The 15,202-nt window shown below is 32.9% G+C and overlaps 1 protein-coding gene across 1 annotated transcript; it reads right to left on the bottom strand.

Annotated features, from left to right (window-relative positions):
* Window positions 1-1,628: 1,628 nt before the first annotated feature.
* Window positions 1,629-14,988, bottom strand: LOC134259253 (sulfotransferase 1 family member D1-like; the record flags this gene model as incomplete). Its single annotated transcript, XM_062741854.1, has 5 exons — window positions 14,824-14,988; window positions 12,939-13,256; window positions 11,500-11,606; window positions 8,765-8,960; window positions 1,629-1,730 (listed from the first exon to the last, which is right to left on the bottom strand). Coding segments are annotated over exons 1-5 (883 nt in total), but the record flags the coding sequence as incomplete, so codon positions are not given.
* Window positions 14,989-15,202: the final 214 nt, after the last annotated feature.

Below are 15,202 nucleotides of genomic sequence, written 5' to 3'. Positions count from 1 at the left end.
CAGATAGCAGAATGTTATTGGACCTTTGTTGGGCCAACAATGCTCCTTATGTTGGGCCACCGTTTGCATTCAACATTGGGCCATCGGTAATTTGCTCATCGGACCTTAATCAAACCAACTTGTTGGCTTATTGTTGGGCCAATGTAACAGTTAATATTGGGCCACTGTTGGCCAATGTATTATTTCAATATTGGGCAAACGTCATTTTTGTACAATTGGGCCATTGTAAGCAATTAATGTTGGGCCAACGGTAATTTGCTCATCGGCCCTTAATCAAACCAACTTGTTGGCTTATTGTTGGGCCAATGTAACAGTTAATATTGGGCCACTGTTGGGCCAATATACTTTTTTCATTGTTGGGCAAACGTCATTTTTGTACATTCGGGCCATTGTAAGCAATTAATGTTGGGCCAACGGTAATTTGCTCATCGGCCCTTAATCAAACCAACTTGTTGGCTTTTTGTTGGGCCAATGTAACAGTTAATATTAGGCCACTGTTGGGCCAATGTATTTTTTTCAATGTTGGGCAAACGTCATTTTTGTACAGTTGGGCCATTGTAAGCAATTAATGTTGGGCCAACGGTAATTTGCTCATCGGCCCTTAATCAGACCAACTTGTTTGCTTATTGTTGTACCAACGAACGGATATTATTGAGCCATTGTTGGGCCACTTATTCTTTCAATATTAGGAAAACATCGTTTTTGGGCCAACGTTGGTTTGTATCTTATTGGCTCTCCATCATGACAACTCATTTGCTCTTCACTGCTGGCTATTTGTCCTCAAAATTGACAAACAAATATATACAATAAGGTTGTACTAGTTTTGTAGTACAGTTTAATGGTAAAAGTCCTTTAATACTATCTATATATCAGGGTTCTCCATCATTTGAGATTTTACTGTGTTGCATATATGCAACTGAATCAAAATTCATTATAATTACCAAAGATTACAAGCACATTAAATTTTCAGTTAGAGATAATTTGTGTGTTTAGATTTTCTAATTATCACAAATCTTACTGTATCGGCAAACTTTTTACTGTGTCGCATGCATGAAATTTGAATCGTTACTGTGTCGGAGAAAATTTTACTGTGTCGGGAGCAACACAGTAAAACAGCTCATGGAGAACCCTGATATATGCTATATATGCTTGATTAACAGTTTAATACATATTCTCAATATCTCATAGAATTGCCATCAACAAGTATTTCATTGTAAGTACATGTAGCTCTACATTAATTAAAAAACTGAGGAAAAAGAAATCAAAATATAAAATTAAATTATAACATACTATAATTTTATTGCTCAGTGCATGAAGAAAACATTAATAAAGAACTAAAAGTTGGTGCTCACTTCAAGCCATACATGTAGGGTTACATGACTGTATACTCCCTCTCTACTGTAAATTTATGCACAAGTTAAGTAAATTACTGGTTTCAATAAGCACGTCTAACAAATAATCAAACCCCCCCCTGTTCTAAAAATAATACTAAAATGAATCCCGTCATTTTGATTACTTACACAAAAATGTTTCTGGCATCTGCATCGTGTTTGTAACCGACAAACAGACACAGAAAAGGGTAGAACTACAGGTATGTCACACTATATTACAGAAAAAAAGTTAGGTACTGCCACTTTCCATCTGATCCCTCTCGTAAGTCTCTTCTTCTCTCTCCCGAGTCTCCTCCTCCCCCTTCTTTTCCTCTCTGTTTGTTTCTTCCTCCCCCATCCCTGTCCATGGCATACCTTAGCTATTCTTTGATTGTGTTCTCAATGTCTTTTTAGAATCTCCAGTAGCACTAAAATTGTAGTATTTGGTACTTAATACATTTGTTACTTTTTCAGTAAAGAGTAAACATACGATTAAATTTACAAGTATATCACTATATGTTTAAGCTGTCAATTAAGGAATAACCATCTTTTTTATTTCATGGTGTGATTAAGTGATTAGCTTGCGTGATGAACGCATTTATGCATAACATTTCTACGCTTGATCATCATCATCACAACGATTTTGATTCAATGTTGCCCCATATAAAATACATGTATTGAAAATTTGTCGTTACACTGAATAAATTTTAAATGAAAGAACCCAATTTATGTTAGTACTGAATTAATTTTGTTTTAACTTCAACAAGTTCAACATTTTCAAAATGTTTGATCATGTACTCGACGTTAAGTGTATATAAGTAAATTAAGTGGTAGACTTCTGAAATGCATTCTACTGGACACAAATTTCAATCTAAATAAGGGGCAAATTATTTATTGTTTTAACTGTATCAAAACACGTTTGTTATTTTATACTTTCATTTATTTTTCTTGTATAGAAACAAAAAAAATTAATCACTAATAATTTATTTTGTTTTGATAAATTATAAGAATTTTAAATTTATTTTAGCTAGCTTGTATTTTCAAGTAGGATTGGTTTTTAGATTCATTTCTGATTGTAGAGACAATCAGATTTGTTAATATACAGATTTGTAACAAATAAATGTTTATACACATTGGCCCAATTTTGGTCCAATATATCGGGCCAACATTGGGCCTAGGAGTAAAATGACACTGGGCCAACGTCATTTGCCAACATCGGCCCAATGTTCTTGTTGACGTTTCCCCAACAATGTCACATTCATTTGGCCAATGTTGGCGCAACGTTGGGCCAATATCTGTAGAAATAACACTCTACATTGGGCAAACGTTGACCCAACATATCGGGCTAACATTGGGCCGATGAGCAAACTTATATTGGGTGAATGTCATTTGCCAACATTGGCCCGATGTAACCAATTACATGGGCCCAACGTTGGCCCAATGTTAGCATGCTACCTGGGGTACAGTGTTGACCCAACAGCACCTGGCCTCTGCACTTCCCCGTGTCTGATTTACACAGATTTGTACATGATATCGTTTAAAAACTAAACGTTAATTCAGCTGTGCCGAGGCAAACATATAAATACTTACAAAGTGGATGCAGATATGCAAGGTATCAGTCTCATTACGCTCGCTCGTGTCAGATTAAAAATGGCGCGGATATTACAAGTAGCCCGGTTGTTGTTTACCCATGATGCTCAGTCAGATTCATGGTACACTGGGCCAACGTAGGGCCGATGCCAATCCCCAAACAAACATTTTCTCTCATGATAATAGTTTTATTATATCATGCCAACAGTTAGCCCAACATTATCGCACCATTATATATAACCAGCTATCAATATTCCATGTTGGGCCATTGTTGGCCCAATCAAGGTAACCCAACATAGATAATAGAACCATTATGTAAGATTGGGCTAACGATGTTCTGCTATCTGGGAATTATTACAAATAAATAAGCATAAACACAATTCAAAAAATAGAATTAAACATTCTTTGGTGCTGTGATCACTTAAGTGCAAAGTAAAAATGTTGAATATATATCTAAACAAAAGCAGGCATCCAATGATAAGCATGGACAAAGAAAGTCCTCTTAATTATTTCAGAATGTGCGAACGTTGTCCCAACGTAAAGCCCAGCAGCTAATTATAATATTAACACCATCAATTAGCTGGCAGTATAATAATTGGACCAACGTTGGCCCAATATAAAAATCCCATCTTTAAAACACCTAAACAAAATACCACTTGTGTGTATTACAAACATTGTGCCAACATTGGGCCAACATAATACTACCAACTTGATGAGACATTTTCTTAAAGGGTGTATTAGAAACATCGGGCCAACGTTGGTCCAACATACTATTTCAACTTGATAAGACACTTTCTTTAAGAGTGTATTACAAACACTGGGCCAACGTTGGGCCAACATAGAACTACCAACTTGATAGGACACGTTCTTTAAGGGTGTATTACAAACAACCAACGATGGGCCAACATAATACTACCAACTTAATAAAACATTTTATTTAAGGATGTATTAGAAACATCGGGCCAACGTTGGGGAAACATTCTACTTCCAACTTGATAAGGCAATTTCTTTAAGGAGGTATTACAAACATTGTGCCAACGTTGGGCCAACATACTACTACCAACTTGTAAATACACTTTCTTTTAGGGTGTATTACAAACATTGGTCCAACGTTGGGCCAACACCAGGATCCTTCCTTCCTTGGAAACTAAAGTGAATGGAAGTTGCTTACGTTGGACCAAAGTTGGGCCAACATAGGAATTCCGTCATGGTCGACAAGGTTGACTTGGTATCATTGGTCCAACGTTGGCCCAACGTTGTTCCCCCAACACCAACCATACAACCTTTAACAAATGTTGGCCCAACATAGTCATGCTATCTGGGATCAGATGTTATTGGTTTTTCAGAAACAAGACTAACCATCAATGATGAACAGAATTTTATGATGGAAGGTTACTTGACTTTGTTTAATCATGAAAAGAGAAGTGACAGCAATCGGCCTCATCATGGAACAGCATTATACGTTAAACAAGACCATTTGATGACATGTATCTCAAAATTCAGTAACACTTTGCTTGAATTCATCATAGCTTTAATAAATTTCAGAGACCTTGGAGAAGTGCAGATAGTTGTTTTATACAAGTTCCCAGCATGTTCTTTTAAAGAATTTGAACGTGAAGTTATGTTACACTTAAAACCTTTTGTAGACACAGAGAAAAAATTGATAATTCTTGGAGATTTCAATTTTGATTTGTTTACAGGTCACAAAGAATTTCTGAACTTTATGAAGTTGAATTTAAAATGCACACAATTGATAAAAAAGGTAACTTATGATTCAGGTTCACAACTTGATTTGATTTTCACAAACTTCCCTCATTGTGAAACTGATGTGATTGAGGCATATTGGTCGGACCATAAAATGATTTACTGTACATATTCTTTATAAATCTGATATAAGGGACGCAAGAGTATTCATTTGGGGGAGATACGTCATCTTGTCCCCTCTCCCACCTTCCAATATGCCACTGTCACTTAGTGACATTTGGTACATTGATTACTGTATACAGGGTTATATTCGCCCTGGCTGTGTTATTTTCAGCCTTTCACACAATTTTTCAGCGTTTTAAATTATACCCACTCACAGTTTTATTGAAGAAATCATACTGTGTTCTTTTAATTTACCCTGTTTTAAATTTGTCTATACCTCAAAGATGGATGACAGTGGGAAAAATAAAATGGGGCGAATATTTCCCTGTATACAGTATCATATAGACACCAATTACTTGATGTAAATGTTGTTTGTTTTTAGTAATATGTATACTTTAAACTATTTTTTATATGCATGCATGGAATAGCCTAAAAAATTTGCTGCAAATAACTCATTAATGATCACAAAACAATTGTACTAAACAGGAATCCTTCATAATGACTTTTTATTGTGGATTAATTTTCAACAGACAGTTAATAAATGTACAAATAATTGAATGTTGCATGTTAAGGGAAATTCATGTACCATCAATAACAATCATTCATGTCAACAACAAAAAATGATGATCATTGTACATATTATGTGTTAATTAATATTTAGAAATTATGAATATACTGTATTGATGTTTGTCAGTTAACAGTTTTACCCTTACTGTTTAGATTCTTTTCTTTAATGATTATACATATGAATATCATGAACTTGTATTTTGAATACCGGTATACATGAAATATTTTGAGATTACTTGAAATGTTTACAAAGTTTACTTTAAAGAAAATAATGAGTTCTGCTAAATAATGATTAGAGTTGTACTAGAAATATACACTAGCATCAAGTAATTGGTATCTTTGATATATGTTCAACACTGTATTCTATAATTTTATGAAGTAAATTCATCGAATATTACCGGCATCTGTTCATATAAAATTTGCTGTATAGAAATATTGTAAGTTTATAAATGTTACTATGTCTTGTGTCATTTAGTCCCTGCTGAACAATACTGGAGTACATGAGAGTATAAACTTTTAATATGAATTAATATTTTTTCCAGAGCAAATATTTTTTTTTACATCATTTTGTTTTGAAATCATGTATGTTTATTGTATATATGAAACTTTGTGTTGAAATAATTTGACTTGAATTTTTATCTTTTTTAATTTTTTTTGTCTTAAAATGTTTAAGTTTATTGTATTTTTCTATTTCAAATTATTCAGAAATTGCTTTAAACATTTACTTTTACTAGCTTTAGTTTATACCTGCGTAGAATAGGAAAGCAACCTGCATAATCAGACAGAAACTGAGTCAACTCATTCTAAGTTACTAGTATATTGCTGATTTCAGTTAACTCCATATTAATTGATATTTATTTTTCTCCAGCATTGAGATATTTAATATATGACCACCATTATATTATAATTTCATGAGAATCGACTTATACCCAGGTAAGTATGAAAAGAGGGGGTCAATGGCCAGCCCGTAAAGGGAGGTAAACCTACCTCTTTATAAAATTACAATTTTTCCTTTAAAAGAGAGGGAAAAAAAGGTGGATCACTATAATTTCTCATGACTGGGCTTTAAAATCAAAATTATTGATTGCAAAAATCTTAATCACTCCATTTTGGAATAATACCATCAAGTTTAGGTTATCTGATTCCTGCAGGTACTCCAATTACCGGTAAATGTTACTTATTAAAAATTCTTTAAAAATAATAGTTGATGTTCAAAGTCAGAGTCTGTAGACCATCATATAATTATTCACTTTCAGTTGCAATCTTTCCAATTCTCGCTTTCGTTATGTATAGGAAAGATTTACTATTACCTGGTAATTGAACTTAAAAATAAAAACAGTATATTTCGTATCTTTCAAACGATTACTTTGATGTATTTAACTTTCCTCTTAACAAATTTTGAACTGTTTACAAAGCATCTATGTTTACATGTAATGTTATTGTCAGGAAGTTTTGCATTTCTGTCACAAAATTGTTGCAATATTGCATATTTGATACTGTGTGCATATAATGTCTGTTGAAGTCATATGAAATTTAGATAGTTGATTGTTATTAACGCTTCTTAGTTTTTATTATATTCTCTACTAATTGTCTGATAAATTTTCACCAAATCTGTTGAATTTTGTAAAGAAATAAAAGTAAAATCTTATTCACATTTTGTGTTTTTATTATAACTATCATAGCTAATGTTACACCACCCAAAAAGGAGAGAACTGTTATTGTTCAATAAAAGCATATTACACTTCAGACTTGACAGTACAAGTGCTATATATGTATTCTGCAGAAATACTGAGATTGATCTCTTTATGACTAAATTGATAATGAGGTACACTGTAGGCATTAAGCACTGGTTGAAAAGAAAGCCATTCTAAGCAATTTTATGCTCAGATCAAGCCCAATTACAGAAAATGAATAAAAAGAAGAATTTCATACTCTAACATCTACATGCATAATTCTTGCAAGTAAAGGTCTTACACTCAGGTGAGCGATGTGGCCCCTGGGCCTCTTGTTACTAATGGACTTGTGGGAGTGCTGACTTTTACAGTTGACAGCTAACTTTTACACTAGGTACGGTTCGGAAACTCATTTACGATAAAAATATTTAGTTCAACATTTAAAATAGCAGGCTTATTCAAGGCTCTAATAAGTTACCCTTGAAAAAAAAACAACGACAAACTCCCTACCCTCAACTCCCGGCTTAATTCTAAGGGCCCCTAACACCATTGATTTCATACTGATGAGGAATCACGAACAATAGATTAATCGAATAACGACTGGTTAACCTTATCACTTTAAAAGACCGTATTTTTACTTCTCTAAAATGGTTTTGATCTAAGATTCTTATGTTGATAGTGTGTATTTCTTGTACAAAGAAATGTTTTTTATTTTATACGCATGGTCTTTTCTTCTACTTTTTAAATTGATGGCATGTTTTGCTTTACTTTTTTCTTGGACTCTAGTTATGTTTTGTTCACCTTTCAAATAAAATCTAGATATTTGTATTTTCAAATTTTTGTTATAAAGGTGCATAGAAACAGATATGAAGTTAATACTTTCTGTATAATATCACGACTTATATCACCACTTGTAATAGCAGTTCACACGAAAATAAATTAAAGATCTTATTTCATCTTAAAGTTATTGAAACTTAAAACTTTTGGATGGGTGTGATTGAAACATCCTTGCACTTTCACAAATTTTAATTTTATTTTTAATACTTGGGAAAAGTGGCGATCTTGTAGCACTGTGTATTAATGAAAAATATTAAAACTATAATCCAAAAAATTCAGAGTCAAACTGTTCGAAAGCAAAACATACACACAGTATATTGTCAGTCCGTGGAGTTTTGGTGAGCAGACTTTAAAAATTGAACACCCGGTGAATCGTAAACATTAACAATAACAGGGTCCGTGTCCTGTTTACAAAAACTGTATGTTTAACGGGTGTGTTTAAATTATTAAAATATGTACATAGCACTACTCGCGAAATGACAATACCCGCAAAAAGGGTTTTGCTCTCGTACATTTCTACACTGAATATTATTATTTTTCTGGATTAAAGCTTTGTTATTTTTCATTAACACACAACGAATTTGCCTTAATATTAAGAATAAAATTTAAATTTGTGAAAGTACAAGGATGTGTCAATCAAACCCATCCAAAAATATAAAGTTTCAATAACTTTAAGATGAAATAAGATTTTAAATATATTTTCATGTGAAATGCTGTTACAATATATAAGTCGTGATATTATACAGAAAATATTAACTTCAAATCTGTGTCTATGCACCTTTGATATCTTCTCTGCAAATTTTTGGAGTACAATCCCTCATCGTATCTCAACATAAACATTCTTTACAAGTTTATGCTTACCTTTTCTATACATTTTCGTCATCAGTTGCTTCATCTTGTCAGGAGATCTATTTGAAAATTTTGGAAGGTCTTTCACTGACTCAGTGGCTTCTTTTAATTTTCTGAAGCTACATTTATCTACTATTTCATCTATAACTTCGTCAGTCAAATCCACATTTAAAAAGTTGGCTAGTCTTTTGGTTTCATCTGTTGGATTCTGTAAATGAAAAAAGAATTAGTTTTTTGATTAAAACTAAGAGAACTGAAATTGTATTCATGTGGATTTCTTGATTTATGCTACATGTACAATTTGTATTGTACAATTGTATCGGAATGGTTTTTTAAAAAATATATTTTTTAAAGCAATCAACTTAAAGCACAAATATATATATTGTACATGTACATTTAGTGGTGTATGTGCATAATAAGAAAATAAGAGCTGTGATTTTTGTGTGATGTGATTTCCGTAGTAATTAGGCCCAGTCATCATAACCCTCTTTTATATCTCCGAAACTAAATAGACAAAAGACAACAAAACAGTTTGTTTATTTTAATAGTATTTTTCTAATTTTGTTTGTCTTTGATTTCAACATATTTTAACAATCAAGATTGATGAATTCTACATTGTTTAACGTCCCTTGAGAATTTTTCACTCATATAGAGACGGAAACAATCAAGAAAAATACAACTGCTTAACTAATTTGTGTCATTAAATCACATGATAATACAGTAATTGCCTCCTCCATAGATGTATGTACATGTATGACAATTTAGACAACCTTAAGGTAAATATTCACATGGTCATTTGGACTCTTTGAATATAATATCCCTGAAGTTCCTTAATCGATGGAAACTCAAAACCAGCAAAAATTTTAACAATGTCGTGTCGTGTTTTTTAAAAATTATTTGAAATTAAATAAAAATATACAGAAAATGTGTTATTTACGATGAAATTAATTTTTTCCCACATATTTTGAACCTGATTAATCATGCTTTTCTATACTTTTTTCCCGTGGGGATCCGGGTTAGAATAGGTCCTCAGTACCCCCTTGCTTGTCGTAAAAGGCGACTAAATGGGGCAGTCCTTCGGATGAGACCGTATAAACCGAGGCCCCGTGTCACAGCAGGTGTGGCACGATAAAGATCCCTCCCTGCTCAAAGGCCGTAAGTGCCGAGCATAGGCCTAAATTTGCAGCCCTTCACCGGCAATGGTGTCGTCTCCATATCAGTGAAATATTCTGGAGAGGGACATTAAACAGTATACAATCAATCAATCATTAATTGGCTTTAAACTTTATCTATTACTTTTTGTGTAGTCGATAAATAAATCTGTTATTGTTTTAAATCTTTGAAACGCGATTGATTTAAGTTTTGTAATTTACAGATATTTCCCATCTTTATATTAAGTAATAAAACAAAATACTAGTAAGAATGAAATAATAGAAAATGTAATTTTTGAATTTTAGTTAGCTGATCTCGGCAGATAAACTCCTTATGATTATTACTTTAATAGTGTGTTGAAATACCTACGGTATTTACATATTAATAATGCTTAGTTTGAATTGACATTGTTGTTAATCGATGTTATTTTCTCGATAATAGTTCTAAAGTTTTTTAAAGCAATTTACAATATACACAAAAGGTAATTTGTGCCACCTGTACTTCAAATTATGCCTGATATAATATTAATATTATTAATTCCGATTCTTATACTGTCCTTTTGAATATGGAAATACTCTGTGTTATGTGGTCTGTGATCTTGTCACCGGATATTAGCAGAAAAAAAATAAATAAGGAAATCTTCAAATTCTTTTGGTTGTCCTCTACCGACCGAATGGCTTCAGAATGATCCAACTCAAAACATGCACGAGCTCGAGATAATTATTTGTAATGCATTCCGGAAAATAGATTTTGAAAATTCAGCATTGATTTGAATTTTTTTTAAATAATGCACCGACCTATATTGTTCATCTCGAGTCGGGGGAGAGCAAACAAACATTATTTTAAAGTTAATCCTACATCAAATTTATTCTTAATTGGAAGATCAACTATTCCATGATCTTTTTAATCGTCCAGGACGAGTGGGTTACAGCTCTTTTGTTAACCTAGGTCAATTTGTTATCAATTGCTGTTAATGGAAATTTTAAGTAAATACACTGCACGAAAACTGTTTCACGCTCAGAATTTAAACGTTCTTAGAATATGAAAAAACGAGCCTAAATTTGCAGCACAGCATCTTTTGGAAATTTTAAACTTTAAGTTGGAAACAGAGCCCTTTTTATATGAAAAGTGTGAACACCTCATCCATCAGTGCCTTTTTATCTTAGCCCATGTATCTACTTCAAATTTGAACTCACTAATGACAGAGCAAGGGAAATTTTATTATGTCAGGCTTATGTCAGGCTTTCTGACACATTGCTTTTGCATCCGATTTACTTGAAAATTTCGGAGAAGGTATATCTTTATCTAAACCTTAAACGTTTTTTTTTATAATTTTTTTGAAATTCACTTCCGGTCGGAAGTTATCGCCCTTTGATCGAAATTTTGAGGACCTCCATGCCTGTGATGGAACTCAAAAACGACTCAAGCTAGGAAGCTGATTTTTTCATGATGATAGAGGACATGTTGCCATATTTTCCGGAAGTGCCTAGTATGGAAGCTCGGTAGGGGTCGAAATTTAGGACACGAATCATATATACTTTTCACACTTCATTTTGTCAGGCTTTTTATGCATCTAAAAAGAAAATTTTACAAACCTTTTTCATACTTTCATAGTGCACTGTAAAAATTGCACCTTGTTTGTCCGCCGCTTCTGCTCTTTCAAATTCTTTTTCGTACGAAAACCAACCTCCCATATGCTGAACTTTAAAAGAAAAAGTAATAACGACTTTTTAAAAAATCAAAGATGTTGCATAATTTAAATTTTTTCTTAAGGTTTTTATTTGTTTACAGTAAAAAGAATTCTTAAATATGATTGAATTTAATTTATCCACCGAAAAATAGACACCGATTTCAGGAAATTAACATATGAAGAAATGGGGGAAAAAATAAAGCCATGAAACATCATGCTGATTATTAAAGTTGCTTTACACATTTTATACTATTTTTAAGCTCAAGGGCATTTAAATTTCTGTGAAAGTTATTAAGTAAAAAAGTAATAAATCTTGAAATGATTTCATATCAATTTTCAAACATTTATTTAAATGCTGGATTGCATGTGACCTATTCGCCTTTAAGTTAGATTATTTTTTTTTTTTGGCTCCGTTAATTGTACCCAATGAAGTTTATGGATGCCGAATAATAAAGGATACAAACATGAAATACATGTTTGATTGATGAATTTTCTTTTACTCCCAATAGAGAATTTTTTACTCATATATATTGAGATTTCATCATATACCAGTGAAGGGCTTCAAATTTTGACCTTTACTCAATATTCAGGGCCATTGACTGATTGAGCAGTGAGGGATCTTTATCTTGCCAACGCCTGTCGTGACACAGGGCCTCGTTTTTAAAGTCTCGTCCGAAGGACCCGCAACTTTCACTTCAGAATGCAGAGAAGGCGAAGGAGCATGCAGTTGTTACCCTTTTTTGATCGAATCTGGTCAGTTGTGGCCGAGATTCGAACTCACGACCTACAGATCATGGATCGAACACTCTACCAACTGAACTAGGTACCGTGATCGGTTGAAAAACATGAAAGGCGCGAAAATAATTAGAATAAATATACTTCAGACTGTAATGAATATGTACCAATAATATTTCGATGGAATTTCTGTATTTCTATCCATTCTGTTGATTTATCGATGAAAGGCAGGCTATCGATTAGTTGAAGTGTGTCACGTGAAGGGGGTATATTATTTGTACCTACTAAGAGTCATTTGACAATCATTACTTGGTCCATACGGAGTTATCGTTCTTTCGAAACACTTCGAGCAACTTAAGTTCACGAGGTCTGACAAGTAAAAAAGTTAGAGATTACGTACATTTATTTTTAAGAGACAAGATAGAACCTTTTTTCTCCCTTTTACTGAAAGTATTTCATTCTGTCGTTACATTACAACAGCAGGATATACATGTACTCTCAAAACGATATAACGTAACACGATATAACGTCATAAAGGAAATTTTTTTTTAATGTATGAGAGTGATGTTAAAAAACCCTGTCACTACAAAACTAATTAACAAATATTACCTGGACCTACGAATATCTTTTCATAGAATGTGTTGAAGACCATTGAACCCCCATGCAATCTTTTAACATGATAATACATCGACACGGCAACATCTTTAGGATTTCTCAGAACATGGACAATCTTTCCGCCATTTTCTATATGCTGCTTTGGTAACCACCTGTAAGGTACATGCGTGTTCAGTGGTCTTGGAGAGGCAAGATTATTAACTATGCTCATGTCCGGTAGAGCTTCCAAAAACTGAAATTCTTTGGTTTCTTTCATGTATTCGGCTTTCTTTTTGAGGATCATGCAGACGATTTCCCATATCCAGTGCGTTCCTGTTAAAATAATGTTGTTGTTTTTTTTTAATTTGATTTTGTTTGATATTAATTTCTTTTATTTTGTTGCTTTCAATAATATGATTTAATTATCTTTGTTAATGATTATATGTGTAATCTATAGGGGGCAGTACAAGAGAGAAGAGAAGAGTAAGAACCTGAAAGTATAATAGTAATTTGAGCGAATTTTGATTATAGCTGAATAATTTCATTTTAGTTGTAACACGCCATTTGATTGGTTAAACGGTTTTATCCATTTTTTATAACATAACTTGCCAACGTCACAATGAGTAACGTTATAAACGTGTTACTCCGCTTGACGTTAACTTTCAAAATATGCGACATTTGAAGCCTTTTTCCGGCTTCGCGGTTTATAAAGCGTAAACTGCCCCAAGTTATGTTATATCGTATAACAAAAGTTGAAATAAGCTTCATTCCTTAAAGAACAAAAAAAAAACTTAATGTATCTTTTTGTTTTTGTAATATGTCCACATGTCATGCATTTTAACAGAAAAATTACTCAACTTTATACGATTAAATTCAAAAGCTGTGGATGTATAACAATATGTAGACAGTCTGTCGATCATAATTATTTTTTTTTATCTCGACAAGCATATTTCTGCTAGCATGTACATGTATGACTTAGTAGAATATTTTGTAGCTTTCTATCATAAAAAAAGTTTGCTAGTGCAATAATCTTTCTTTTATATTACTTAAATGAATAACTTAACAAAAAATTAACAAAGATTTAAGTTACATGTATTTTCTGATTTGGCATAAATTCTCAACGAATATACTGTTACAATTTCAATTCCATAACTAGAGGTACTGTGAGCAATAAGCTCACTAAATAATACCCCCCGCCCCCCATATGAACATAATGGCAGTATCCATGTTTTGCTCTGGAAAATTCAAAATATATGTCAGATCAAAAAGGTCACAATGTCAATATGTAATACAGATTCTGTGAAAGTTTCATTAAATTTCCTTCAGTGGTATGAGAGGAGTTGCGGATAAGCGATGGATACCCCAAAGCTTAACAGACGGACGGACGGACGGACAGACACACGGACAAACCGATTACTATATACTAGTACCCTCCCACTTTTCAAGCGGGGGTATAAAAATGGTTATAAACTAAAAGCTGAAGTAACGCAATTAAAATACTGTAGAGGTACTTTTATTAGTCCCATCGAACTTAATTCAAATATAAGGCATATAAGGAGAATCTTAAGATATCCGCGTAATTAACTACCAGCGGATTAAACAGAAAAAGAGATTCCGCGGAATTATGACCCCGTGGAAAAAAGTACGTTTACAGTAGGCTCTTCAGAGACTTCATAATTCAAATTATCTACATGTAAATGCGCTCTTATCATGGTAGTATATGCTATGATGTATAGTGTTTCTAATACACAGGAATATAAAAGGAAAAAAGCACAAATTTGTATCTATGTGTTCATATTTTACACGAAGCAAACAACTTATATACGTTTGCGCAGTTTTTGATATTAATGTGTATTGGAAACACTGCATGTGACAGACATAAAGCAAGTGCAGTCTTTACCTGACTTTGGATAGGTAGCCAGTATGATGTCATCCTTTCTACATTCTAAATTTCTTATTTCTTTAAACCTTTTTTCAGCATCTTCGATTAAATGAGGAAAAGGCGGTACACTCATCCCGTCAAACACGGGGAACGGTTTTTCTTCGCCATTATTCTCCATTGTCGGGTGTAAGATATAGTATGTACCTGAAAGCTAATATACTGAATAAAGTTCTACTTTTTAACCGGAGGCATTACAATTTATCACTTTATTTACATCTTATCATTCGTTTCAACATGTTCCAGATACCAACCTAAAATAATTTAAAGTACATGATCTAATATCGTGTGTTTGTCTGTGTGTATAATTATAATCCTTACCTTATATCATTTGCTATGT

The sequence above is a fragment of the Saccostrea cucullata genome, unplaced genomic scaffold (genome assembly GCF_032062105.1).
Source record: "Saccostrea cucullata isolate Sc308-1 unplaced genomic scaffold, CSIRO_AGI_Scuc_v1 ctg11933, whole genome shotgun sequence".
Lineage (NCBI taxonomy): Eukaryota > Metazoa > Mollusca > Bivalvia > Ostreida > Ostreidae > Saccostrea > Saccostrea cuccullata.
The sequence above is the reverse complement of the archived record's forward strand: the minus strand, read 5'-3'. Positions and strand labels throughout refer to the sequence as shown.